General features: G+C 49.9%; 2 protein-coding genes across 4 annotated transcripts in view; both read left to right on the top strand.

Moving 5' to 3' along the window:
- LOC133503231 (cadherin-2-like) overlaps positions 1-4,642 on the top strand; it is a 40,816-nt gene extending 36,174 nt beyond the window's left edge. For all 3 annotated transcript variants that reach the window (XM_061824606.1, XM_061824607.1, XM_061824608.1), the window contains exon 16: positions 2,018-4,642. In XM_061824606.1, the coding sequence (XP_061680590.1) occupies positions 2,018-2,230 (213 nt within the window). In that variant the 3' untranslated portion in view covers positions 2,231-4,642. The remainder of the gene's footprint in view (positions 1-2,017) is intronic.
- A 6,438-nt stretch (positions 4,643-11,080) lies between these two features.
- polr1b (RNA polymerase I subunit B) lies at positions 11,081-25,440 on the top strand. The gene is made up of 14 exons (XM_061824087.1): positions 11,081-11,545; positions 12,656-12,823; positions 12,898-13,044; positions 13,885-14,017; positions 15,472-15,608; positions 16,405-16,628; positions 16,705-16,876; positions 16,939-17,110; positions 17,209-17,624; positions 18,220-18,547; positions 19,108-19,304; positions 19,805-20,055; positions 20,407-20,914; positions 24,033-25,440. Exons 1-14 carry the CDS (start codon positions 11,369-11,371, stop codon positions 24,405-24,407), a joined length of 3,405 nt encoding a protein of 1,134 aa, XP_061680071.1. The 5' UTR covers positions 11,081-11,368; the 3' UTR covers positions 24,408-25,440.
- Positions 25,441-25,470: the final 30 nt, after the last annotated feature.

Below are 25,470 nucleotides of genomic sequence, written 5' to 3' on the forward strand. Positions count from 1 at the left end.
ATAAAAAGCTCAATCATTACCATGAAAGGAATTTTTTTTGATTTTTTTTTAATAACCTGGACTTCAAAGGGCAGCACAGTGGAGGCAGCTGTAACGTGTTTTGTCTTTGGACCGGGGATCAAATCCCGCCCCCGCTTGTGTGTGCGAGTTCTTAGCTTTTCCCCGGGTGGGCACTCCACTTTGCTCCCAGATTGCACAAAACGTGCATGACTAATTTGCCCCCCAGGTGTGAGATTGCGAGCGCGATTGGCTGGCGACCAGTCCGGGGTGTACCCTGCCTACTGTCCGGTGAAAGCTGGGATTGGCTCCGGCACTCCCGTGACCCTCGTGAGGATAAGCAGCTAAGAAAATGGATGGATGGAGGCGGCACGGTGTCTCAGTCGGTAAAGCGTGGGCCTCACGGTTCTGAGGTCCCGGGTTCAATCCCGGACCCGCCTGTGTGGAGTTTGCCCCGTGACCGGGTGGGTTTTCTCCGGGTGGCCACTCCGGTTTCCTCCCACATCTCGAAAACACCCAACATTAATTGGACACTCTAAATCGGATCGGCTCCAGCACTTCCCGTGACCCTTGTGAGGATAAAATGAGCCGGATAAGAAAATGATCTCAGTCTGTCGATCTCCGAGGCAGACCGGCTTTAGGACCGAAACCGTGCCGACTTTTATAGACCGACCGCTAGCAGGGTTAGGGTTCAATGGGCTTTTGTGGTGTCCGGCTAGAAGACCATTACAATAGTCAAGTCGACTTGAGATTATGAGCGTGCAAGCCTTCACTCTGGACACGTTGTTCAGTATTTCGGGAAATTCCATCTGACGCTGTCACGAAGTTCTGCGTTTGCAGCGTTCAGAGAGGCGCAGCGCGTTTCATTTTCAATAAATGTATCTCCGAGCGTGTCGGCCAGGGAGCGGCGATGCCTCAGCGGGTCCGCCACATTGAATGGGTTTCGTCCCAACTGACGTTTCCTGACCGGGCCGCTCACAAGAACCGAACGTCACACTCCACCGAGCGTGGCGAGCGCCCTCGGAGTGAATTTGTGAACGTACCCGACGTCCATTTTCACGCTGTACTAAACGGTACGAAGCCTTCCTGGCGGGAGGATCCGCGCGCCTCCTCTACCGTTCACTCTCGTTCTTCGGCAGAATTTGACAGAATCGCTTCTCGGCCGTTCTAATTAAACCAACTGCTGCCCGTTCGCTGTCAAAAAGTACAAAAAGACCTCCGAACCCGCTGCGCCGACTTCTGGTGCCGACGTCGTGCGGGATGACGACGGCTAACGGGGAGGTCAGCGAGGGCGGCGCTGACTTGCCGGACGGCGGCGGAGGGTCGGCACGGGTCGGGCGGTCCGGTACGGTTTTAGCGAGTTCTGACGGCGCGTACGGAGAAGACGGCCGTAATCCCGTAGCGGGTGCTCGGCGTGCCGGGCTCAGCGGCGCCGATTGACGCTCGTGCCGGCGGGACAATCGGTTTTCGTTGGCGAAGCAAAGCTAATTTATTTATATCGCACATTTTACGCAGAACATTTCGCTTCACGTGAACGTATAACGATGACGTCGTCATTGCTGCCCTTTTATTTTGATACGCTGGACTATGTTATGGATTCCAGAACTGAAACGATGAACCCAATAATCACGAAAATGGTTTCTATATTGTAGACTATCGAGTCGGTTCTTGATCTGATGCAAATAATCGTTTACTCCCTCGTCACTCTTAACGAGATTTTTATTGCGCATTATGGATTGCGGATTCTCGAGCTGAAACGAATCGAATGGATTTTACGGAGCGGATTCGAGGGCGGACATGATCGTAACACTCCGTGGTCACTCTCAGAGTATTTTTCGATTGTGGACTACAGTGTGTAATCCGGATGAATCGAACACTCCCTAATCGATCACTGGATATGGATTTTCATAAACGGGCCGATGTCGGGACGCTTAAGGCAGGACGGGCCCTCCTGAACCCCTCCCGGGAGATTTTTGCTCGGTCGGTCGGTCGGTCGGTTGATTTTATTTTGTCCGTCCAGGGACTGAAGGCGGCGGACAACGACCCGACGGCGCCGCCCTACGACTCCCTGCTGGTGTTCGACTACGAGGGCGGCGGCTCCACGGCCGGCTCGCTCAGCAGCCTGCACTCGGCCTCCAGCGGCGCCGACCAGGACTACGATTACCTCGGCGACTGGGGGCCCAGGTTCCGCAAGCTGGCCGACCTCTACGGTGGCGGCGGCGGAGACGACTGAGGGCGGACGGTCGGGGACGCTTTGTGACTTCTGCTTGAATCTCACACGGACTCTGAGGTCAAATGTGCCTTTATGTACATTCGCGGCGGCTCTGATTGGTTGATTTGGAGCAGGGGTGGGCAAAGTACGGCCCGCGGCTCCCGTGCGGGCCCGCCGAACATTTACAGCCGGCACTGGTTCTGTCATTAATTTATGACGGTTTTCCCTTGAAATTTGTTATTTATTCAGTTTTCGTCTATCTCATCTGTAATTGACAAATTAATTTACTGTAAATAATAAAACTGAGATATTGGCAAAGCAAGGGTTAAACATTGATTCAGTGAAATAATTGGTTCACTGGATTTTTGTTTTAATAAGATAAGGGAAAAAAAAGTGGAATAGATTTGTCAATCAACAATTCCATACAATAAATCATTTCATTAATTGTACTACATTGATAATTATCTTTTGAAAACACAAGATTGCATTTTAAATTTTCATTTCAATCAACATTGCCCTTAAATATATTTTCTCAAGCAAATTTTAAAAATGAAGTTCAAAGGTGTTACAATACGACTAAACTGTACTTGCTGCACTTGAAAAGTGAAAAAAAAACGTAAATGAGGGATGCGTCGCTGCAAGATGTTTGCTTGTACGTATCATTTGGAATAAATTCAAAATACATTTTGTTTGTATTGTATATTACTAAGCGTTTTTTGTTTTGTTTTTCATGGACCACGAGTCGGAGGCATTGCGCGTCCCTCCGGTGGTACTCTTACCACAATTCTGAGGGTTAAATAATTACAAAATCAAACTAGTTATTTTTTAGTCAACAATTTCACATTGTAAAATACATCAAATGTAAAAAATATTACGCAAAAAAACATGTTAGAGTAAAGCAATTTTACATGTACAATTGTAAAGTCAATAAAAATGTTCCCTATTTAATAATTATAATTGTAAAAAAACAAATGTCAAAATAAGCAAAAGCCTTTTCTGAATGATCTTATCGGTTAATGATTAAGTAGGTAAAATCAACAATTTTACATCAACATTTTCACCTTTTTTTTTTTTTTTTCAGCTCCTGTAGAAAATTTGGCCCGTTTCAAAATGCAAAAGTTTGCCCACCCCTGATTTGCGGCCGAGCCTCGTCCGCCGTACGCGTTCGACAGACCCGACAAACAAAAATGTGTCGACTTTCCTGTGCGGCTCCACTTTGACCAAAAAATAAAAATAATAATAATAAATAGGTGGCAAGGTGACAAAACAATACACGGAGAAAGTCAAACACTTCTCAAAAGTTTTCACTTAAAAAAAAAAAAAAAGATATTAACATAGTCAAAATGTTTTGTGTCATTCTATTTTCATGAAATCTTGTTAGAAATTAAAATGGGACTCCAAAAAATGAAATTACAGTCAAATATGGATCGGCTTACCTATTTTGATTTAAAAATTTCAAATGGATTTACATTTAAACTGCATTTTTGAGTTTGATTTTTGTAGTCAAAAGGTTGCCGACATTTGTTCATTTTTAATGACATAGTTAGTAAATAAAAAAAGTCATTTCAAAAAAGTTAGTCAAAAATGGTCTGCTGCTCGCTTTTGTTTTTTAGAATGAATTTTAAAAAACTTCTACATTTTTTTGTAACACCGTTAACAATTAAAAATTTGCCATTAATAAAACTACATTAATTGAAAAACACATACAAAAAGCACTCATTTAGTCAAGATCACTTATTTGTAAAATCTATAATGAAAAATGTCAACATTTGGTTTTTATTCAAAAAATATTTTAAACATTTAAAAAGGATTTTTGATTGCAATTTAAATGAATATTACGCCATTTTCAATTGTAGCCCCACAATTTTGATTGGCGTATCTTTTCTTCAAATGTGCTTAAAACTACATTTTGAAAATGAAAACTTTAAATTCCAAAGTAACAATTTTATCAACGTGATTTTTTTTTTTTTTTTTTTTTTACTTCATTGACTTAAGTTAATAACGAGTTTCCGGCTAAATTCTTCGTTTTTGCCGTTGGACGTCGACGGGAGCCGCACACAAAAGCTGACATATTTTTATCGGTATAATATTTTCTTGTTCTTGTGGCCGAGAAGACGTCCGTGTACAGTCAACGCGCAACTTTTCTTTTTCTTGGTTCACAAAGTAACTTATGCAGCCGTCGGCCACCAGAGGGAGCCACCGCATCGCGTCGTCGGTTCCGGTCGGTCCGTAGCGCAGAACTCGCCCGAACGCCGGCGAACCGAGTTGGAAAAGCCACTGGCTTTGCTTCATTTGCCACCTCGCCGTTTTTCTCCGGAACGTTCCGAGTGTACGGTTGGAACTTTTGGTCTGGTGTTCTGGAAACGCAGCCGACGGCCGTTCTTGTTCTTGTTCGTGTTCTTTGGATTACACATTAAAATGTTTTTGCATGTTTGTTCTTCTCACCGTGACCAAACGAGTGATGAGCACACCTCCCTGCCGGTTCGGAGGTCGCGGGTTCCAATCTCTCCCCAAACTGCGCGAAATGGGGTGCGCGGGTTCTTCCCGGCGGGCCTGCGTGGTTTCCCTCCGGGTGCTCCAGCTTCCACCCACATTCCAAAAACACGCGCGCTCGTTTCGGTTCATTCTGAATTGCCCGTAGGTGTGAATGGGAACGCCGGTGATTGGTCGGCTGGCGCGTGTGGACGCCGTCGTTGAGTGCAAACGGAACAAACGCTTGCTACCTGTACTCTGTTTCAAAGTTTTAAAAAGTCGATTTTTTTTTTTATTTCGAATATAATTTGTTTTGTACTATTTTCAGGACGCGATCAAAGAGGTTGATTTTGCTGATGAGCTGCCACCAAAAGCGTTTGCGTCGTCTCCACTTTTAGCACGGGACGTACCTGCAATTAGCGTCAAAGAAGTCCAGCCTGCTGCTTCCGCTCAGCAGTTCGGCTGCAAAGTCGGACGTCTGACCTCTGACCTCGCGTCTGCACCCTGGACGTGCGACAGTGCTCCAGTAAATAGACACGTTCTCGTGCCAGTAAACAGACGCTGCGCGTTTCTCTCATAGCGCAAAAAAAAAAAGCAAAGCAAAGAAAGTTCGCCGATGTGCGCACGTTGCACGCCGCTCAAGGCGGCCATGTTGTCATTCACGAGGACAACGGAGACAGATGACAGCGTGGGTTAGCGTCAACGCGGAGAAAGAAATAATCCACCAGCGGCGGGTTGGCAGCTCGCATTTATGCAGGCGGGGGGACGTGAGTATGAATGACGGCGGTGGGTTCAACAAAAATGTCCCGCTGGCTCCTCCGGGATGAAGATTAGCTAGCGTGGCAGCTCTTTGGGAGTGTTAGCATCGGTTAGCATATTAGCATCAGTCACATGAAGAGAATTGAGACTTTTTGAGATTGCTTTCCGGTTCATTTCCATTATTTGTTTGTTGTTGGTGCCAGTGAGGACTGTGTCTATTCGCTGGGTCACGGGGATGTCTACATCCTGATCCACGTCACTTTCCTGGACAACCAACTATTTACTCGACCACAAGGTTGTTGATGCTGCATCTGCTTACCCAACCATCTTTCTGTCGACCGCTTCAGGATTGCGTTTCCTGTGTTTCCTGAATTACCCGGATGCGTGTATTTACTGGGCCGAAAAATACGACTCACTTTGTCCCAACCTGGATGTGTCAAATTGTAGCGTACTTCTAAAAGACACGCGCCGTTTGCTTCTCGCCACTCTCACACGTCGTCAGCGCCGCCTTTCAAACGCTCCCGTTCGGCAGCCCGATGCCGAAGCTTTTTTGGGTTTTTCTTCTTCTTTGTTGACTTCCCGCTGCTGCCCGTCACCGCGCCGGTTGCGCGTTGTTATTGGGGGGACCCGCTGTCCGACTGACCTCACGGTGGCTCGTTGTGGTATCGCACAAAATTGAGCGATCCGTCGTTCATTCAACCCCTGGCTCAGTAATTAGACACGTCCCTCCTTTCAGCAAATAACCCCATCCTTGGTATTTGAATGGACGGATCGATGTCCCCGTTTCTCGCTTGATTGCGCAAAGGTGCGTATTCACCACGTGCGTAAAGATCTCCTCCAACACGATGATGACAACGCAGTTTTCATATCGTCATTGGGGAGCGCAGACGTTAATACACTGGCGTCAAACTCAAGGCCCGGGGGCGAGATCTGGCCCGCCACAGGATTTTATGTGGGCCGTGGTGGCAAATCAGCTTCCATGATTTTTTTGTGACAATCTGTTGTAAATTTCTTAGTCTTGTATAATCAATGATTACATTTAGATGTGATTTGCAATGTGGTGCACGCAAACACGGACAATTGGTTGAAAAGCACATTAGCAAACTCAAGGCCCGGGGGCCAGATCTGGCCCGCCACGTGATTTTAAGTGGGCCCTGGTGGCAAATCAGCTTCCATGATTTTTTTGTGACAATCTGTTGTAAATTTCTTAGTCTTGTATAATCAATGATTACATTTAGATGTGATTTGCAATTTTGTGCAAGCAAACGTGGACAATTGATTGGAAAAACACATTAGCATTGTGTTGCGATTCCAAAACTATTTCGGAAACTTTCTGTGTATGTTTGAGGTGATTAAAGATTTTGATGGTTTCACCGTCATAACGGCCCTCTGAGGGGAAACTGGAACAATGACGTGGCCCGCGCCAAAAATGATTTTGACGCCTCTGCATTCATAGATGGTGGATGAGTCATATCAGTGCGTCAGGACTGATATGATGTCTGAAGCAAGAACCCGACAAGTGTAGGTCAAAAGGTCGACAAACCGAGAGCAGTGATTGCCGTTTTGCGGTTCACAATTATTTGGGGTTAAAGCGTGAGGCAGTTTGACGGTACTTTGAAAATCTTTGCCGATTTGAGCGCGTGACGGTTCCCGAAGGAAGGGGGGGCGGGGGGGGGGGGTCTTCCGTCTTTCCTGCTCGTGGTTTGCGCTGCGAGGCTCAAATCTGCTGCTCCACTTTCACTTTTCCGAGCGCTCGCAAAGCCGCCGCACATTTGGCACCAGACGAGAAAGATGAAATGGAAGGAGAGGGAAAAAGAACAAGAAAAAAGAGAAGGAGAAGGAGACTTTGCGCTTCTTTCCTGACAGATTGAGGACTGGAGACGAGTCAGTCTCGGCGTCTCTGTGAAGTCCAAACTTCCCAGTAGCTCTTTTTTTTTTTCTTTTTCTTTTTTGTCTTTCTTTCTTCTCCTCAACATCAATCATTCATGTTCTTGCCTCTTCTCGCCACAATAAAAGCACATCGGATCGCTGCGCTGACACTCACGTGTCAAACTGAAAGACTTCCCGAGACTCAAAGTTCCTCTTTGCTCTCCTCCACCTTCAAACTTTTGACTCTGAATTTGTGTCATGACACGTTTCTGTCTATTTACTGCATCTCGGGGACGTGTCTACGCACGGATGGAGAGATGAATCCTTTTGTTCGCACGCTGAAGAGTCGACTTTACGACCCCTGGATGTGTCTATGAGCTGGCCCGTAGATGTCTATTTGCTGAATCACAAGTAGGCGTCCCTTTACTTGCATCCTTGTCTATTTGCTGACCCCTCGCTGCGTCTCTGTACTGGCCTGGGATGGTGTCGAATTTGCTAGCCAATATTCTTTCCTTTGACCGGCCCAAGCGTGTGTCTATTTACTCGTGCAACTATTTCTTGGATCACGGGAGCGGATCTATTTCCCGGGATGTGTCTATGTCCCGGCCCAGAAATTCCTCGGTTTATTAGCCCATCTACAGATCGAGGGATGTGTCTATTTGCTGGTCCAGCTGGAATCCGTCGGTCTATTTTTTTTTTTTTTTTTTTTTTTAATTTTCCGTACTGAGACACTGGTTGCCGTGGCAACTGCCAGAGGAAGCGGCCGGCGCGACTCTTATCGGCGTGCCGGCAGAGCCGCGGCGAGCGCGCTCAGACTCGAGGCTTTATTCGGGAAGGAAGACTCGTCAATGTAAATCGTGGCGAGCGCTTTGACTTCAACACGGTTTATGTTGTTGTCCCGTTTGCGTTTTTATTGACAAACTGCAAAGGAAGAAGTCCAAATGCGTGTTCAGCTCTTTTTTTTTTTTTTTTTTTTTTCTATTTCTATTTCTGGTTGGTATTTTGTCCCTTGACAGTACCAATGGTACTTTCCTAGAAGCCATTTTTTTACGCTTCGCCCGCAGCGATTTTTGACTCCTATTATCAAAGTACTGTAGATACAATATGTCCCAACGACCTTCTATCTTGGCTTCCTTCCTTAAACCCAAATTGAATTTTCATTTTGACCTCGTTGTCAACTCGAAACGCTCGCAAACTGCGGCAAATCTTCCCGCCGAAATGAACTGAAATGTAATGAATCCGATAAAGCTACGGAGCCACGTTATATCTTTTTTTTTTGTATGTTCATAAATCTATCTCGTGCAATATACACATGCGCGAAAAAAAAAAATATTTCCCCTGATGAAATAGCTAAATCACTGTGCAGTAATGTTCGCCCTAAATAGCGGCCACCTGCTGAGGTGGCAAAAAATAAATAAAATAAAATAAAATCGGAGCACGGCAAGGAAAAAAAAATGATGTAACGAAAAGACGTTCCCTGTCAATTGTCAATCTATTGTCCTCGGTTCTTGTGAGTTCCTTTATGCTTTTTTTATACTCCACATGTATATCGTACTAGGGCAGCGCCAACTACTGGAGACAAATTATTTGTGCGTAGTTACATAGTTGGGCAAAAAAGCCTGGTTCTGGTTCTGGTTCTTCGGCAGCCACGCCAATGCTGTTTGTTCGTAAACAGAGCTCATATTTTCTTTGACAAACTGGTCGGACAACCGAGTCGTTGGTGCATTGAGGTTCCACTGCGCTCTTCTGTTCTTGGTCACCTTCCAAAACCTAAATTGTTACCTGAATGTCGTCCCACCGCTCGCCACTCAACCGCTAACGCTAACGTGGTGCTCTGAAGGAGCATCGTGGTTATGTCTACTTACTGGCCCATAGACTAGAATAGATCACACTTTACTGCTCCATTTATTTATTTTTTTGGCCAATGGATGCGTATACTTACTGAAATGGATAGGTTTCAAATGATGGGGAAAAAAAATTCAGACTTCACCTTTCACCTGTGTTCTCTGACCTCTATGACACACAAGATGGCGTAGTTGGACACATTTCCATTTGCAGGCCCGTGGGTATGTGCCTCGCGACCTGATCGAAGGGACGTGTCTATTTACTGGCCCGCAGACCGCCGTTTCGCGCACCTGCCTTACAGTCATGAGGTTGCCGGTTGAAATCCAGCCTGGCCTGCTTTTTAAATTGCCCGTAGGTATGAATGCGGTTGTTTTGTTGAGGGTGTAACAACCCCCCCGCTCTCCAAAGTCAGTTGGGTTTTAATTCGGTACCAGCACAGCACCGAGAAGCAATGATGAAAATGGATGGCGAGTGGATACTGCCCTCTAGTGGATGTAGACATCATCACACCCACAAGAAAGACGACCCTGAAAAGTTGATGCAAGGTAGTCGTTCTTTTTTTTAATTGGCACATAATTCTCAAATGACAGATTATTGTCCCCTTATGTGAAAAATATTTAGTTTTGCTCCGTGTAGTTTATCTTATTACAATGTCGGTAACAATATTTCATAATTTCATGCTCTTTAAAATTGAAAGCAAAGCCAAGAAAATGCCTTTCATACACAAAGTAAGTCAATGTGCTTTAAAACAAAGGAAAAAAAATTGTGGAAACATTTAAAAAAAATAAACTCACGAAATTGACACGACAATGAAAAAGATGAAAAAATGATGATGCAAGAAATGTATTTTCTGGATTACAAACCGCAACATTTTTCCAGTGGACCTGAACCCTGCGGCCTGCGTAACGACGCGGCTAAAATATTGTTTGTTTGTTTTGTTTTGTTTTACCGCACTAGTAAACATCAACAAAAACCTGTTCCGAGGTCGCGTTTAAACATGGCCGTTATTGGTAACATTTTGGGCATGTGCGGAGACCTCCAGTCTCTAGAAAAAGAAGAGGAAGAAGACTTCACCTCCAGTTGCGTCGAAGAAAATGAATCTACCTTGTGTGCATAGAAAGACAAAGTAGAAGATGGCACTCGTTTTTGACGCGCTGGAAGCAAAATGCAGTACACTGCAAAATATTTTTGTAATCTTTCACCCCATCATGGAGAAAAGAAATGAAGAAGAAAAGCTCTTGAGTTGAAAACCATCCATCTGTCCATCCGGGAGGGGAAGCTGGAATCGGAGAGACGTTGCAGGCGCCGTCGCGAAGAACTGACGCGGCGCCAAAGGACTGAGGTCAGAAGAGCGGACGAAAGCCTAACCTGAGCCTCCTCCGTCTTCTCTCGTCTATAAAGCGTCGCCTTTTATATGTTGGGTAACGTTTTGTTGCTTACATCCAAAAGTTCCTCTCACCTCAAATGCGAGCGCCCCACTAACGTTCAACTTTTAAGGCGTGGGCTGCAAAATATTGCCTCACAGGTCGCAGACGGCCCACGGGCTGCCACTTGGAGACCACTGCAGCATATCTTTGGGTGCGTCACTTGCAAGAAATTAGAATTATATACACGCTCAATTCGCTCCACAGCAACACGATTGTGCTCTCAAATAATGCGTGATAGAATTCAAGATGAACAAAATTGCTTCCTTGCTTTCAGTGGCACACGCACACGTGATACACATCAAAAGAAGCGCATCCATTCATTTTCTGAGCCGCTCATCCTCACAGGGGTCACGGTAACCAGTCGCACTCGCAATCACATCTAAGGGAGAATTTAGTCTCCAATGAAATTATGTTTTTGAGAATAAACCAGAGTACAGGCACGGGGGGGGGGGGGGGAGGCAACGTGTAAACGTCACAGGGATTTTAACTCCCGTCCTCAGAACTGTGAGGCAGAAGCTCGACCAAGTCCACCACCGCGACGACAAAAGACGAAATTTGGCAAGCGACTTTCGGCTTCCGTAAACTTCATGCGAAAATGTACAGCAACTGTATCGGGACAAACTATACGATGGTCATCTTTGAACTGCTTTAAAACAGATGGAAAGTCACCACCATGTGACGAAATGTCGCGTAAATGTCGACTTAATGTTTACTTGTAAATTTTGCGTCGCGGTCGGGCTTCCGTCAGCGGCACTTCCGGGCGAGCTCGCACGTGTGGTAAACAAGCATGGAGGCCTCGGACGAGTGGGCCGACGTGGCTCAAGTTCCCACGCTCAAGAACTTGACCGACGGACGCTTCGGCGAGCTCAACGACAGCCAGTGTCGAGCCGTGCAGGATTTGGTCAAAGCTCACGTGGACTCTTTCGACCAGGCCGTCGGCGATGGAATCGGACGCGTCGTGCAGGTAATCGCGCAGAAATCACCAGCTAGCTAGCTAGCTAGCTAACCAACTCACTACTGAAATAGTCATATAATACTCATATCGTTTGTTTATTTTGACGAAAGGGGTAAATGCGTATGAAGCCGCACTTTCCAAAGTGTCATACCTACGCCCACGCCAATTTCCAACTCTTATTTTTATTGAGTCTTCCTTTCAAACATGAGCCGAATTTATCTACCTCAGCTCCACTTGATCTGTCACTATAATAAGAACGAAGCAAATTTTACAGTTTCACAAAATGGTTCGTTAAGGTTTAAAACTTTGGATTCGGGCGAAAAGTTCGACGCACGGTGGACTTTCGTGGCCCGCCTTTCGTTTGTAAACGTCATGAGGACTGCCGCAAGTTCGCCCGTTTTTTACAATTCAAAAAAAAAAAATCACTTGAAGTGGATCAGCTGATCACAGTTCTGAGGTCCCGGGTTCAGAGTTTGCGTGGCTTTTCTCCGGGTTTGCGCTCCGGTTTCCTCCCACATCCCTAAAAACACGCAACATTAATTGGACACTCGAAATTGCCCCAAGGTGTGATTGTGAAAGTGTCTCTATGTGCCCTGCGATTGGCCGGCGACCAGTTGGGGGTGTGCCCTGCCCGCCTCCTGCCCGTTGACAGCTGGCGTAAGCTCCGGCACTCGTGAGGGTAAGCGGCAAAAGTAAATGGATGGAAAAACATTACCCTTGTTGACGTGACGTCCCCACTTATATAATCATTTTTGCAGTTGTAATAGATGTCAGTTATCTTCCAATTTTTGTCTTTTGGCGGACAGGCCTGGTCCCGAACCCTGGTAGGACTGTCCCGAACCCGGGAGTCGTCCCCTCATACAGTCGAATTAACGTTTGGTGTGGATTCTCCATTTTTTTTTTTTTTTTTTTTGGGGGGGGGGGGGGACATTTTGCATGTCTATCTCATATTGTCATGTCTTAGCTCATGTTTAGAAAGAAAGAAAAAAAAAAAGTCATTTTTTTTTTTTTTACCGATTTGAAACGAACGGGTCAGACGTCGACTAAATGCAAAAGTCTGCGACGGCGGATCTGCCGCGTTCCTAATGAAGTGTCCGCTGTCCGCCCGCGTGCCGTCAGGCAATCCCGCCGCTGGAGTTCTCGCTGAAGGGCGAGCGCATCAGCCTGGCGTTCGTGGAGGCCGCCGTCAACCCGCCCGCCGTCTCCAGGGGCAACGTGTGCCGCGAGATGAGGGTCTTCCCGGCCGAATGTCGCGCCCGGCGCTGCACGTACAGGGGCAAGTTGGTGGTGAGTGACGCGGCGCCGGCGGGCGGAGAGGTGACCCGGCGGCCCCTTTCACCGGTTCGAGTGCGTGCGGGCAGGCGGACGTGAGCTGGGCGGTGGACGGCGTCCCCCAAGGCATCATCAAGCAGTCGCTGGGACAACTTCCCGTCATGGTCAAGTCCCGCGTGTGCAACCTGCGCGGGATGACGCCGCGGCAGCTCGTGCGCCACCACGAGGAGGCCGAGGTAAGCTTGCGAGGGTTGAAAACCCGGGACGGGCTTCCACAGTCTGGGGTCCGGCCCGGATTACGCTTTCGAGACAGGAAATGGATTTTTTCGAATTGGGGTTCCAAGTCCGGGTTAGAAGGATTACACCCAGTTATGTTGTCAAGTCTCGGGAAGAGTTTCGAATCAGGTGAACGGTTTTGAAATGAGTCGAGGTGTTAGATTGTGGTTTCCTCCGCAGGGTGTCCGGCCTCTCCCTTGGAGGACGGGTGAGAAGCTCGGTCACCCGGGAGGGGCCACTCCTGCCTCCCAGACGCCTCCCTGCGGAGGTTTTCCGGGGTACGTCCCACCGCAAAGAGACCCCGAGGACGACCCGGGACACGCCGGAGAGACGCCGTCTCTCGGCTGGCTCGGGAACGCCTCGGGATCCCTCCGGAAGAGCTGGAAGAAGTGGCTGGGGAAAGGGAAGTCTGACTATCCCTGCTGAGGCTGCTTCCCCAAAGACCCGACCCAGCAAAGCGCGAGATAATGGCTGGGTGGAAGTCCACGTTCGAGCTTAAAGCAAAGGCTAATCGGTCCAAAAAAAAAGGGATTTGAGTTTCAACTGTTTTTCAAATTGCGGTTTGTGTTTTTCAAGGGTTTGCGTACTTTTTAAAGGAAGGTCGTGGACTCAAAGAACAGTTAGGGTTTCAAACCTGGCTTAGGTTTTCGATCACTGGTGAACGTCTCAACCAGAGGGTCCGTGACTGGCTTGGGCTTTGGATTTTGACTTCTAGTTTCAAGAAAGGGTTCGGATTTTGGTTTTGCGCCTAAAGTCGGGGTCGGGGACGGCGTTTCAAAGTAATCGGGCGCTTCTTTCAGGAAATGGGCGGCTACTTCATCATCAACGGCATGGAGAAGGTGATCCGCATGCTGGTCATGCCGCGGAGGAACTACCCCGTCGCCATGTCTCGGTCCAAGTGGAAGAGTCGAGGCCAAGGCTACACGCAGTATGGTAGTCAACCTCGTCCTCTCTTCGGCCCCTTTCGCGCCGCCCGTAACAATCGTACCAAAAAATATCCGGGATCAGTCGAGCTCTGCTTTTCACGCAGAATCCGCCCACGGTTGGGGTATTTGCTCAAACTTTAAGGCGGTAACGCTGCATCATAATGCCCAAGTCGCATTCTCTAAGTCGATGGCAGTGTAAAAATGTCATCGTGTGCCCCTTCCCGCTCGGGGCATTGGTTACCCGGGTGTTACCCGGGCCTCTTGGGTGTCGCCAACACAGAAAAATAAGATTGGGGGGGGGGGGGGGGACTGTCACGTCACATGCGCCGAAAGGGGCTTTTTTTTTTTTTTTGGGCTGCGTGCGTGGTCCCTGCGTCGTTTCCCATAATTGACCCCTCCGTACAGGGCACTTAACCAGGCCCCCCTGAAGTGACGTCACGCCACGTGCGCTGACGTAAGACAAACAGTAAAAATGGCAAATACAATACAAAACACTCTGAACTGAGAGAGACGCCGTGCTTCTCATTTCATTCAATCGTTCACACGTAGCAATGTTATGCTAGCGGAGAACGTCTCATTCATTTATACGAGACGTGTATTAAAAATCAAATTTAGGGCATATCTTTGTGCAAACACAGTCTGGTTAAGCTTCGGCCGCGAGCCGGCAAGAAAGCGACACGTTTGCGCAGTCCGATCATCACTAAATATCGCTCGACAAAGAATAAGTGTGTCAATGGTTCACACGCAGCGGTGTTATGCTAGCGAAGAACGTCTCATTCATTTATACGAGACGTGTATTAAAAATCAAATTTAGGGCATATCTTCGTGCAAACATATGTGTTCCGGTTGATATTAGATGGATTTAGTTGACGATGGGGTCTTCCACAAAGTTTGATCCATCGAAGGCATTTTTCGTACCGGGTCTTCGGTTTTGGAAAGGGTACGAATCCAACTCCCACCGACTGGCCTTTCGGGATACCCGTCGTCACGATTACAAAGTCCGTGACGACACCTCTTAACCATATTTTTTGTTCAATAACCCAAATACGCGATCAAACGCTAACTAAACCTATACTGGACCATGCAATGTTGTCTGAGAAAATGGCGGGAGCAAAAAACGGGCGTGGTTTATGCAGATCTCTGGCCTCTGATTGGTCAGCGACGCGGATTGCGCAATATCCACGGAGGGGTCAATGAGACGGCCTTAGCATGTGGTGTGACTTGTCAAATGGCAGGAAAAGTCAGCCCTGTTCAGAGTATTTTATACCCTTTCACGCTGTCTCTGAGACTCTTATCGCACCTTTTGCTGCCGGGTCTGTCCTTGCATTCTGGACTGGTAACCGTTGACACAAACACCAATCAGGGGAAGAAGTCCCCCCCCCAGCAGCGTGAAAGTTTTTTTTTTTTTTGTTATTTTTGTGCATTTTCTTCCCCGCATGTTTTCACGCCTTCACCCGACAGGTGTGTCGATACGCTGCGTGAAGGAGGATCACACCGTGGTGAACATGAACCTTCACTACCTGGAAAACGGAACCGTCATGCTCAACTTCATCTACCAGAAGGAACTCTTCTTTCTTCCGCTGGGCTTCGCGCTGAAGGTACACGACGCACTCCTTCCCCTGATCGGATGAGTTGACGTTTGAAGCCGGGCCGAGGATGTCAAATTGGGCTTTCGGGCGAGGTGAAGTATTTCAACTTAGGGTCTGGACCCAGGTTTAGGGTTTCATACAAAGTTGCAATTTGAAAGGAAGAATTTCAAGTATGGCTGCAAAAATGAAGTGGTGAGTGTCAAATTAACCCAAATCAACAATAATGATAGAGTAATTGATCAGGGTCCCCGTTTATTGTATTCATAATTTTGTCCTCTCCACAATAAATATACTCGCGCTAACCGCACCCCCGCTTAGCTTATGTCGGCGGCCATGTTGGTGGTCACATGGGACAATGTAAATAAATCACAACTCGGGTTCATTTCTAGTTGTTTACTTCCGATAACGTAGCGTCGTGCGCGGCACAATGTGCGAGCGCTCTTTTGGGTTTTGTTGGCGTCGCCAAATGTGGAACGTGCTGACGTTTTGCCCCGCTAGCTTAGCGCCGTAGCTAGCTGTTGTTGAAGTCCAGGAATGGCCCAGGCGCAGCGAACAGCCCCCGCGTTCCCGCTGGACTGCCTCAGGAAGGGCAACAGCCCGTCAACCGAGTGCACTGTGAGACGGTTTACAACTGTCCCGTCCTGACAGCGCCGCCGCCGCCGTTCCGCCACCCCGCTCGGGCTTCTGCCGCCGATACCGAGCTTCCGGAATTTCCGGAAGCCGCAGCCGCAGGGGGAGAAAGAAAATGACGGGTCAGCGTTTCAATTCCGGGTGTCCTCGACTCGTTCGGTCTTTTGTCTTTCAGGCTCTGGTGGATATGAGCGACTTCGAGATGTTCTGTGAGCTGATCAAAGGCGTGGAGGAGAACTCGCTGTACCGCAGCTGCGCCTGCGAGATGCTGCGCCTGGTGGCGGAGCGCGGCTGCACGTCGCGCGCCCAAGTCCTGGACTACCTGGGCCAGCGCTTCCGGGTTAAGATGAACCTGCCCGAGTGGTACAGCCACCAGGAGTGCGCCGACTTCCTGCTGGAGTACGTGTACCCGGTTGGCGGGCGGGGGCAAGGGTGGGGGCGGGCTCCCCAGTCACGGGTGGTGTTTTATCTGCAGCCAGTGCGTCTGCATCCACCTGAGGACGGGCCTGGAGAAGTTCCGGCTCCTGTGCCTGATGACCCGCAAGCTGTTCAGCTTCGCCAAGCAGGAGAGCCTGGAGGAGAACCCGGACGGCGTGGCCTGCCAGGAGGTCCTCACGCCGGGTCAGCTCTACCTCATGTTCCTCAAGGTCAGCGAAACGTCTTTCCGCGCACGTCATCTGGTCAATCGGTAACGATCAAATGATGTCAGGAGAGGATGTCGGCGTGGCTCGTGTCCGTCAAGTTGGCGTTCGAAAAGCGCGGAAGTCGCCTGAGGGGCAGATGGACGGCGGAAAGCGTCATGAAGATGTTGGACCTGGGCAACGACCTCACCAAGCCCTTCGAGTACCTGCTGGCCACCGGGAACCTCAGCTCCAAGTCCGGTGGGTGGCGCCGGCCTCGCGTCTGCCAAATTGGCCTTCGGACTAACTTTGTCGGCAAAGCGGCGGGTTGACAACGTGCCCTTGACCGTGGCCCTCAGGTCTGGGCCTGCTGCAGAACACGGGTCTGTGCGTGGTGGCCGACAAGCTCAACTTCATCCGTTACCTGTCGCACTTCCGCTGCGTGCACCGCGGCGCCGCCTTCGCCAAGATGCGCACCACCACGGTGCGCAAGCTGCTGCCCGAGTCGTGGGGCTTCCTGTGCCCGGTGCACACGCCCGACGGTGAACCCTGCGGCCTCATGAACCACATGACGGCCAGCTGCCAGGTGGTCACGCGCTCGCTGCCCACCGTGACGCTGCCCGCCCTGCTCTGCTCGCTGGGCGTCGCCCCCGCCGACGCCGCCCCCTCCCGGCCCTATGCCGACTGCTACCCCGTCCTCCTGGACGGCGCCGTGGTGGGCTGGGTGGAGGCCGAGATGGCGCCCGGGCTGGTGGACTCGCTGCGCAGGTTCAAGGTAGGTCCGCAAAAAGGGAAGTTTACGGTGAATTTTCCACAAATTTACTGTGCAATTCCCAGAACTGCACCCTGAAATTCCAATTCCAAATTGACCATGAATTTTGCAGAACCTTACTGTGAATTTTCTGGAAACCGAGAGAGCATTTTCTCGAGAGATTTACCCAGCGTTACCTAAGAATTAACTGTGAATTTTCACATTCACGGATAATTTTGCAGAAATGTCTGTGGGAATTTTCAAGAAATTAATCTAGGAATTTACTTTGTCTAAAAAAAAAAAAAAAAAAATTCCTAGGAATTGTCCCAAAATTTGCTGTGAATATTCTAGAAATTGACAAATGTATTCTTATTTTTTTAAAGGAATTTACTTTGGAGTTTGCACAAATTTACTGGGAATTTTCTGTTTATCTGAAATTTCTCACAATTTTACAGTAATTTTTCGTACTGTAAAATGGACCTTAACTTCATCTGACCCTTTCAAATATGTATTGTTATTTTAAATAGTTTGTTATTAGTGACAAATGCATCAAATTAGAACAATCACAGTTATGAATTGATCAATTCACAATAACAGTTGTGCGCGGGCGTTCTTTCAGGTCCTGCAGGAGAAGAAGGTCCCTCCCTGGACCGAGATCGTCCTGGTGCCCAAGACGGGAAAAGCGAGCTTGTACCCGGGCCTTTTCCTGTTCACCACGCCGTGCCGCTTGGTGCGCCCCGTGCGCAACCTGGCGCTGGGCCAGCCGGAGCTGATCGGAACCATGGAGCAGTTGTACGCCGACGTGGCCGTGACGGAGGCCGAGGTGCGCCCGGGGGTCAGCACCCACCGGGAGCTCTTCCCGCACAGCATGCTCAGCGTAGTGGCCAACTTCATACCTTACTCGGACCACAATCAGAGCCCCAGGAACATGTACCAGTGCCAGATGGGTGAGTACGCAGGAACAGGCACCAGTGCCGCTGCCATACGGGTGATTGGGCAGGAACAGGTACGTGTCCCAGTGCCAGGAACAGGAACGACCTGTGGTAGAGGGGTGGGTAGCTGGAACTTGTACCAGTGTCATTATTAGATGGGTAGGAACAGGAACATCGACCAGTGCCCGATGTGTATGCCTCAAGGAACAGATACTGTTATTAGATGATGAGATGGGTGGCAGGAATACCTCCTAAGAGGGAGTGGGTTAGGGTTAGGTACAACTGGCACAGGAACAGGCATACCCTAGATCTCAGTTGGGGGGTGGCTTGTGACAAGAACACATAGCAGTGTCGGGTGGGTGAGTGACAGGAAGAGGCACCACCGTGTATCGTCATCCGATGAGTGGGTTGTACTTGGGTTAGTTAGATGGTGGAGTGTCAGGAACAGGCACCGGCGGGTGTCGGTGGCAGAAAGAAGCGACGTGCTGAGTTTTGAGAAAAGGCAGCGGTCCGGGTGTCAGACGGGCTTCTCTGGCGCCACCCCGTCCGTGACTCTGCGCCTGCACCCTCTGCAGGTAAGCAGACGATGGGATTCCCTCTCCACGCCTTCCTGGAGCGCTCGGACAACAAACTCTACCGGCTGCAGACCCCGCAGAGCCCCCTGGTGCGGCCGGCCATGTACGACCGCTACCGGCTGGACGACTACCCGAGCGGCACCAACGCCGTGGTGGCCGTCATCTCCTACACCGGCTACGACATGGAGGACGCCATGGTGAGCCGCGAGTGCTTTCGGGAACCCGTTTCCCACAATGCACTTTGAAACGACATTAAGTGAGTTTCAATGGTTGGTGAAGGGAACGACTTCCCCAAATGATTGAAACCCCCCCCCCCCCCCAAAAAAAAAAAAAAGAAAATCGTATCCTGTAATTGCCGCCAGTGCCCAATAGATGAGAGCAAAGTATTTTTTTTTTTATGTCCAAATGAAATTCTTCAACTCACCCAAGATGGAGCCAGAGCAATATTTGTATATATGGAACTCCTCAATTCATTTCACCGTAGATGTCACCAAAGCACTATTTATGTCCAAGTGAAAATTGTCAACTGGCTTCAATATCATTCTTCGGCACCAAACCACTACTTTTATCAATTTGGCCTTGAGCATAGGCAACCGAGGATAGCTTCCAGCTAGGAATCGTGGGTGTCGTCTTTCTACAGAAATACGACGAAGGCCCGTCGCTACCTGACTGAAATAGTTTTTTTTCCGGTGGCCAGATCGTGAACAAGTCGTCGTGGGAGCGCGGCTTCGCCCACGGCTGCATCTACAAGACGGAAATGGTGGACCTGGCCCTCAGGGCGCGGGGCCAGGACAGCGTGGTGTTCGGGGCCAAGCCGGGTGACCCCAAGGTCAACGGGCGACTGGACCCCGACGGGCTTCCTCCGGTGGGCGCCGTCCTGCGCTACGGCGACCCCTACTACAGCTACCAAAACCTGAACACCGGCCAGGCCTTCGTCACCTTCTACAAGTACGTCCCTTCTTTTTTTTTTTTTCAGGCTTCGCCTGATCAAGCTTTCACAGGTCAAAAGGTCACAGTAGGAGAGCGAAATATCATAACCGCACAAAAGATTTTTTTTTTTTTTTGATGGAATAGTTTGGACTTCGCAAATCATTTTTTTTTTTTTTAACCTCACAGCTTTTGACGGGAAAATTTGAAAGCCAAATTGAGCCCCTTTAACCATCTGAGTAGTCGAAAATCAGTGGCAGTCGCGAAGCGCGTGGAGTCGCACCTCCCTCCAATGAAAGGTCTCGGGAGGGCCATTATTTTGCCATCTCCGAGCCGTAGCCGCGCCGACGCGTTTCCGCCCCTTCCCCGCAGGAGCCACGAGGCCTGCGTGGTGGACAACGTCAAGATCTGCAGCAACGACGCCGGCTCGGGCTCCTTCAAGCGCGCGTGCATCACGGTGCGAGTGCCGCGCAACCCCACCGTCGGCGACAAGTTCGCCAGCCGCCACGGCCAGAAGGGCATCCTGAGCCGCCTGTGGCCCGCCGAGGACATGCCGTTCAGCGAGAGCGGCGTCAGCCCCGACATCCTGTTCAACCCGCACGGCTTCCCGTCGCGCATGACCATCGGCATGCTCATCGAGAGCATGGCGGGCAAGTCGGGCGCCCTGCACGGCCGCGGCCACGACGCCACGCCCTTCGCCTTCTCCGAGGACGACTCGGCGCTGGACTACTTCGGCGAGATGCTGAGGGCCGGCGGCTACAACTACTACGGCACCGAGCGCCTCTACAGCGGCACCAGCGGCCTGGAGCTGGAGGCCGACATCTTCGTCGGCGTGGTTTACTACCAGCGGCTGAGGCACATGGTGTCCGACAAGTTCCAGGTAGGCCCCGACGTTGGGTGGGGGGGCCAGAAGCAGTCCGCTAATCAACCGTTTGGGATCGGGCGTCAGCGCAGAGTCCGTGTTTAGGCCTCGTTTGGAGAAATCGCCGATGGACATTTGAACCAGCTAAAAAGAGTATCCGCCGCTTTTAACGTGTTCCGGGCTCAAACCATCGGAACGGACGTGTTGTCTTGCCCGTTAGCGTAGCCTGCACAGGAAGTCGGCTCGCCTGGGTTTGTTTGTTCCTCGTTTCTGGAGATTCTACCCTGCCAAGTTTCCGAACCGGGCCGACGTCTTCGTGTATCTTTTTGGGGGGCAGGTTCGGACGACGGGCGCGCGCGACAACAAATTGGTGATGGACTTTTGTCCAAAGACGAGAGCTAAAAAGAGATCCGCCGCGCTTTAACGTGTTCCGGGCTCAAACCATCGACACGGACGTGTTGTCTTGCCCGTTAGCGTAGCCTGCACAGGAAGTCGGCTCGCCTGGGTTTGTTTGTTCCTCGTTTCTGGAGATTCTACCCTGCCAAGTTTCCGAACCGGGCCGACGTCTTCGTGTATCTTTTTGGGGGAGGTTCGGACGACGGGCGCGCGCGACAACAAATTGGTGATGGACTTTTGTCCAAAGACGAGAGCTAAAAAGAGTATCCGCCGCTTTTAACGTGTTCCGGGCTCAAACCATCGACACGGACGTGTTGTCTTGCCCGTTAGCGTAGCCTGCACAGGAAGTCGGCTCGCCTGGGTTTGTTTGTTCCTCGTTTCTGGAGATTCTACCCTGCCAAGTTTCCGAACCGGGCCGACGTCTTCGTGTATCTTTTTGGGGGGCAGGTTCGGACGACGGGCGCGGCGCGACAACAAATTGGTGATGGACTTTTGTCCAAAGACGAGAGCTAAAAAGAGTATCCGCCGCTTTTAACGTGTTCCGGGCTCAAACCATCGACACGGACGTGTTGTCTTGCCCGTTAGCGTAGCCTGCACAGGAAGTCGGCTCGCCTGGGTTTGTTTGTTCCTCGTTTCTGGAGATTCTACCCTGCCAAGTTTCCGAACCGGGCCGACGTCTTCGTGTATCTTTTTGGGGGGCAGGTTCGGACGACGGGCGCGCGCGCGACAACAAATTGGTGATGGACTTTTGTCCAAAGACGAGAGCTAAAAAGAGTATCCGCCGCTTTTAACGTGTTCCGGGCTCAAACCATCGACACGGACGTGTTGTCTTGCCCGTTAGCGTAGCCTGCACAGGAAGTCGGCTCGCCTGGGTTGTTTGTTCCTCGTTTCTGGAGATTCTACCCTGCCAAGTTTCCGAACCGGGCCGACGTCTTCGTGTATCTTTTTGGGGGGCAGGTTCGGACGACGGGCGCGCGCGACAACAAATTGGTGATGGACTTTTGTCCAAAGACGAGAGCTAAAAAGAGTATCCGCCGCTTTTAACGTGTTCCGGGCTCAAACCATCGACACGGACGTGTTGTCTTGCCCGTTAGCGTAGCCCGCACAGGAAGTCGGCTCGCCTGGGTTTGTTTGTTCCCCGTTTCTGGAGATTCTACCCTGCCAAATTTCCGAACCGGGCCGACGTCTTCGTGTATCTTTTTGGGGGGCAGGTTCGGACGACGGGGCGCGCGCGACAACAAATTGGTGATGGACTTTTGTCCAAAGACGAGAGCTAAAAAGAGTATCCGCCGCTTTTAACGTGTTCCGGGCTCAAACCATCGACACGGACGTGTTGTCTTGCCCGTTAGCGTAGCCTGCACAGGAAGTCGGCTCGCCTGGGTTTGTTTGTTCCTCGTTTCTGGAGATTCTACCCTGCCAAGTTTCCGAACCGGGCCGACGTCTTCGTGTATCTTTTTGGGGGGCAGGTTCGGACGACGGGCGCGCGCGCGACAACAAATTGGTGATGGACTTTTGTCCAAAGACGAGAGCTAAAAAGAGTATCCGCCGCTTTTAACGTGTTCCGGGCTCAAACCATCGACACGGACGTGTTGTCTTGCCCGTTAGCGTAGCCTGCACAGGAAGTCGGCTCGCCTGGGTTTGTTTGTTCCTCGTTTCTGGAGATTCTACCCTGCCAAGTTTCCGAACCGGGCCGACGTCTTCGTGTATCTTTTTGGGGGGCAGGTTCGGACGACGGGCGCGCGCGACAACAAATTGGTGATGGACTTTTGTCCAAAGACGAGAGCTAAAAAGAGTATCCGCCGCTTTTAACGTGTTCCGGGCTCAAACCATCGACACGGACGTGTTGTCTTGCCCGTTAGCGTAGCCTGCACAGGAAGTCGGCTCGCCTGGGTTTGTTTGTTCCTCGTTTCTGGAGATTCTACCCTGCCAAATTTCCGAACCGGGCCGACGTCTTCGTGTATCTTTCTGGGGGGCAGGTTCGGACGACGGGCGCGCGCGACAACAAATTGGTGATGGACTTTTGTCCAAAGACGAGAGCTAAAAAGAGTATCCGCCGCTTTTAACGTGTTCCGGGCTCAAACCATCGACACGGACGTGTTGTCTTGCCCGTTAGCGTAGCCTGCACAGGAAGTCGGCTCGCCTGGGTTTGTTTGTTCCTCGTTTCTGGAGATTCTACCCTGCCAAGTTTCCGAACCGGGCCGACGTCTTCGTGTATCTTTTTGGGGGGCAGGTTCGGACGACGGGCGCGCGCGCGACAACAAATTGGTGATGGACTTTTGTCCAAAGACGAGAGCTAAAAAGAGTATCCGCCGCTTTTAACGTGTTCCGGGCTCAAACCATCGACACGGACGTGTTGTCTTGCCCGTTAGCGTAGCCTGCACAGGAAGTCGGCTCGCCTGGGTTTGTTTGTTCCTCGTTTCTGGAGATTCTACCCTGCCAAGTTTCCGAACCGGGCCGACGTCTTCGTGTATCTTTTTGGGGGGCAGGTTCGGACGACGGGCGCGCGCGACAACAAATTGGTGATGGACTTTTGTCCAAAGACGAGAGCTAAAAAGAGTATCCGCCGCTTTTAACGTGTTCCGGGCTCAAACCATCGACACGGACGTGTTGTCTTGCCCGTTAGCGTAGCCCGCACAGGAAGTCGGCTCGCCTGGGTTTGTTTGTTCCCCGTTTCTGGAGATTCTACCCTGCCAAATTTCCGAACCGGGCCGACGTCTTCGTGTATCTTTTTGGGGGGCAGGTTCGGACGACGGGGGCGCGCGACAAGGTGACCAACCAGCCGGTGGGCGGCCGCAACATCCAAGGCGGCATCCGCTTCGGCGAGATGGAGCGCGACGCCCTCCTGGCACACGGCTCGTCCTTCCTGCTGCACGACCGCCTCTTCAACTGTTCGGACCGCTCGGTGGCGCAGGTCTGCGTGGACTGCGGCAGTCTGCTGTCGCCGCTGCTGGAGCGGCCGCCGCCCGCCTGGTCGTCCACGCGCCACCGCCGCACCGTCTGCGCGCTCTGCGGCAAGAGCGACTCGGTGGAGTCGGTGTCCGTGCCGTACGTCTTCCGCTACTTTGTGGCCGAGCTCGCCGCCATGAACATCAAAGTCAGGTTGGACGTCAAGTGAAAACTTGTCCGTGCTTGGACCGGAACCCCGTCGTTAGCGGCCGCCGGAGGGGACGCGGCACCTGTCAAGCTGACCTTTCCGTCGTTGCTGCTTTTTTCACAAGAAGCAAACTTGGTTGGTTCGTCGGCGCTTCTTCAAATGGTGGCCCTGTGCTCAAATGTTCTCCTTTTTCCACCTAATGACCATCCCGCTATAGATGAGGCATCTGTAAAGCTGAAATGCACTCATATGGCTTATTATTATGGTTATTACCATCTGGTTGGGGGGGGGGGGCAATCCTTTTTCTGATTTTTTTTTTTTCTGATTTAAAAGTCAAAAGTTTTTCAGCTTTGAGAGAAATTGTACTGTACTACAAAATCTAAAATGTTTATTTTTCAAAGGGCAATTTTTTTTTACATTTTTTTTCCCCACTTTGACACTGAAAAGACAAAAACTGGTGTGAAATTTTTTTTGGGTTTTTTTTTTTTTACTAAAAGAAAAGCTTTACAAAATCCTTGAATATTTTTGGAAGAGCATCTTGACATTTACACACAAAACGCAAACAACTTTCACAAAAGACACACAAAAAAAAAAAACTAAAACATTTTGCAAATACTCTTCTGCGTCACCCAAAACTACAGAAGCTTCCCCCCGCTAAAAGCGCTCGAGATTTAAATTACAAAGTGGGAAGGGAAGACATTAAAAAAGTCAAATCTTTTTTTAAAAAATGTTTCTCTCTGGTAGAAAAAAATAGCATCTGTGGCACCTTCCGGGGGAGGGAAAAAAACCCCCCGTTGGGCACAATGACGGGCGGCGTTACGTTAGCGTAGCTTAGCCTAGCATGTGTGCTACGGTGCCTCGCTAGCGGCTGCGTTGCGTGAATCTAATATATTATCACTAGATTTATTAGAAGCCAACATATATATATATATCTTTTCAAAATGTAGCCATGAAAAGTTATGTCGGCAGCAAAGATTCGTGCTCGTGAGAAAACGGGACTACGTGATGGATTTTGTGTGGGAAGGGTTCTGTTGGAAAGCACCAAAAATTTGTTCATTTGTTAAAATCAAAATTTTGCATTAAA

This window comes from Syngnathoides biaculeatus, chromosome 7 (genome assembly GCF_019802595.1).
Source record: "Syngnathoides biaculeatus isolate LvHL_M chromosome 7, ASM1980259v1, whole genome shotgun sequence".
NCBI lineage: Eukaryota > Metazoa > Chordata > Actinopteri > Syngnathiformes > Syngnathidae > Syngnathoides > Syngnathoides biaculeatus.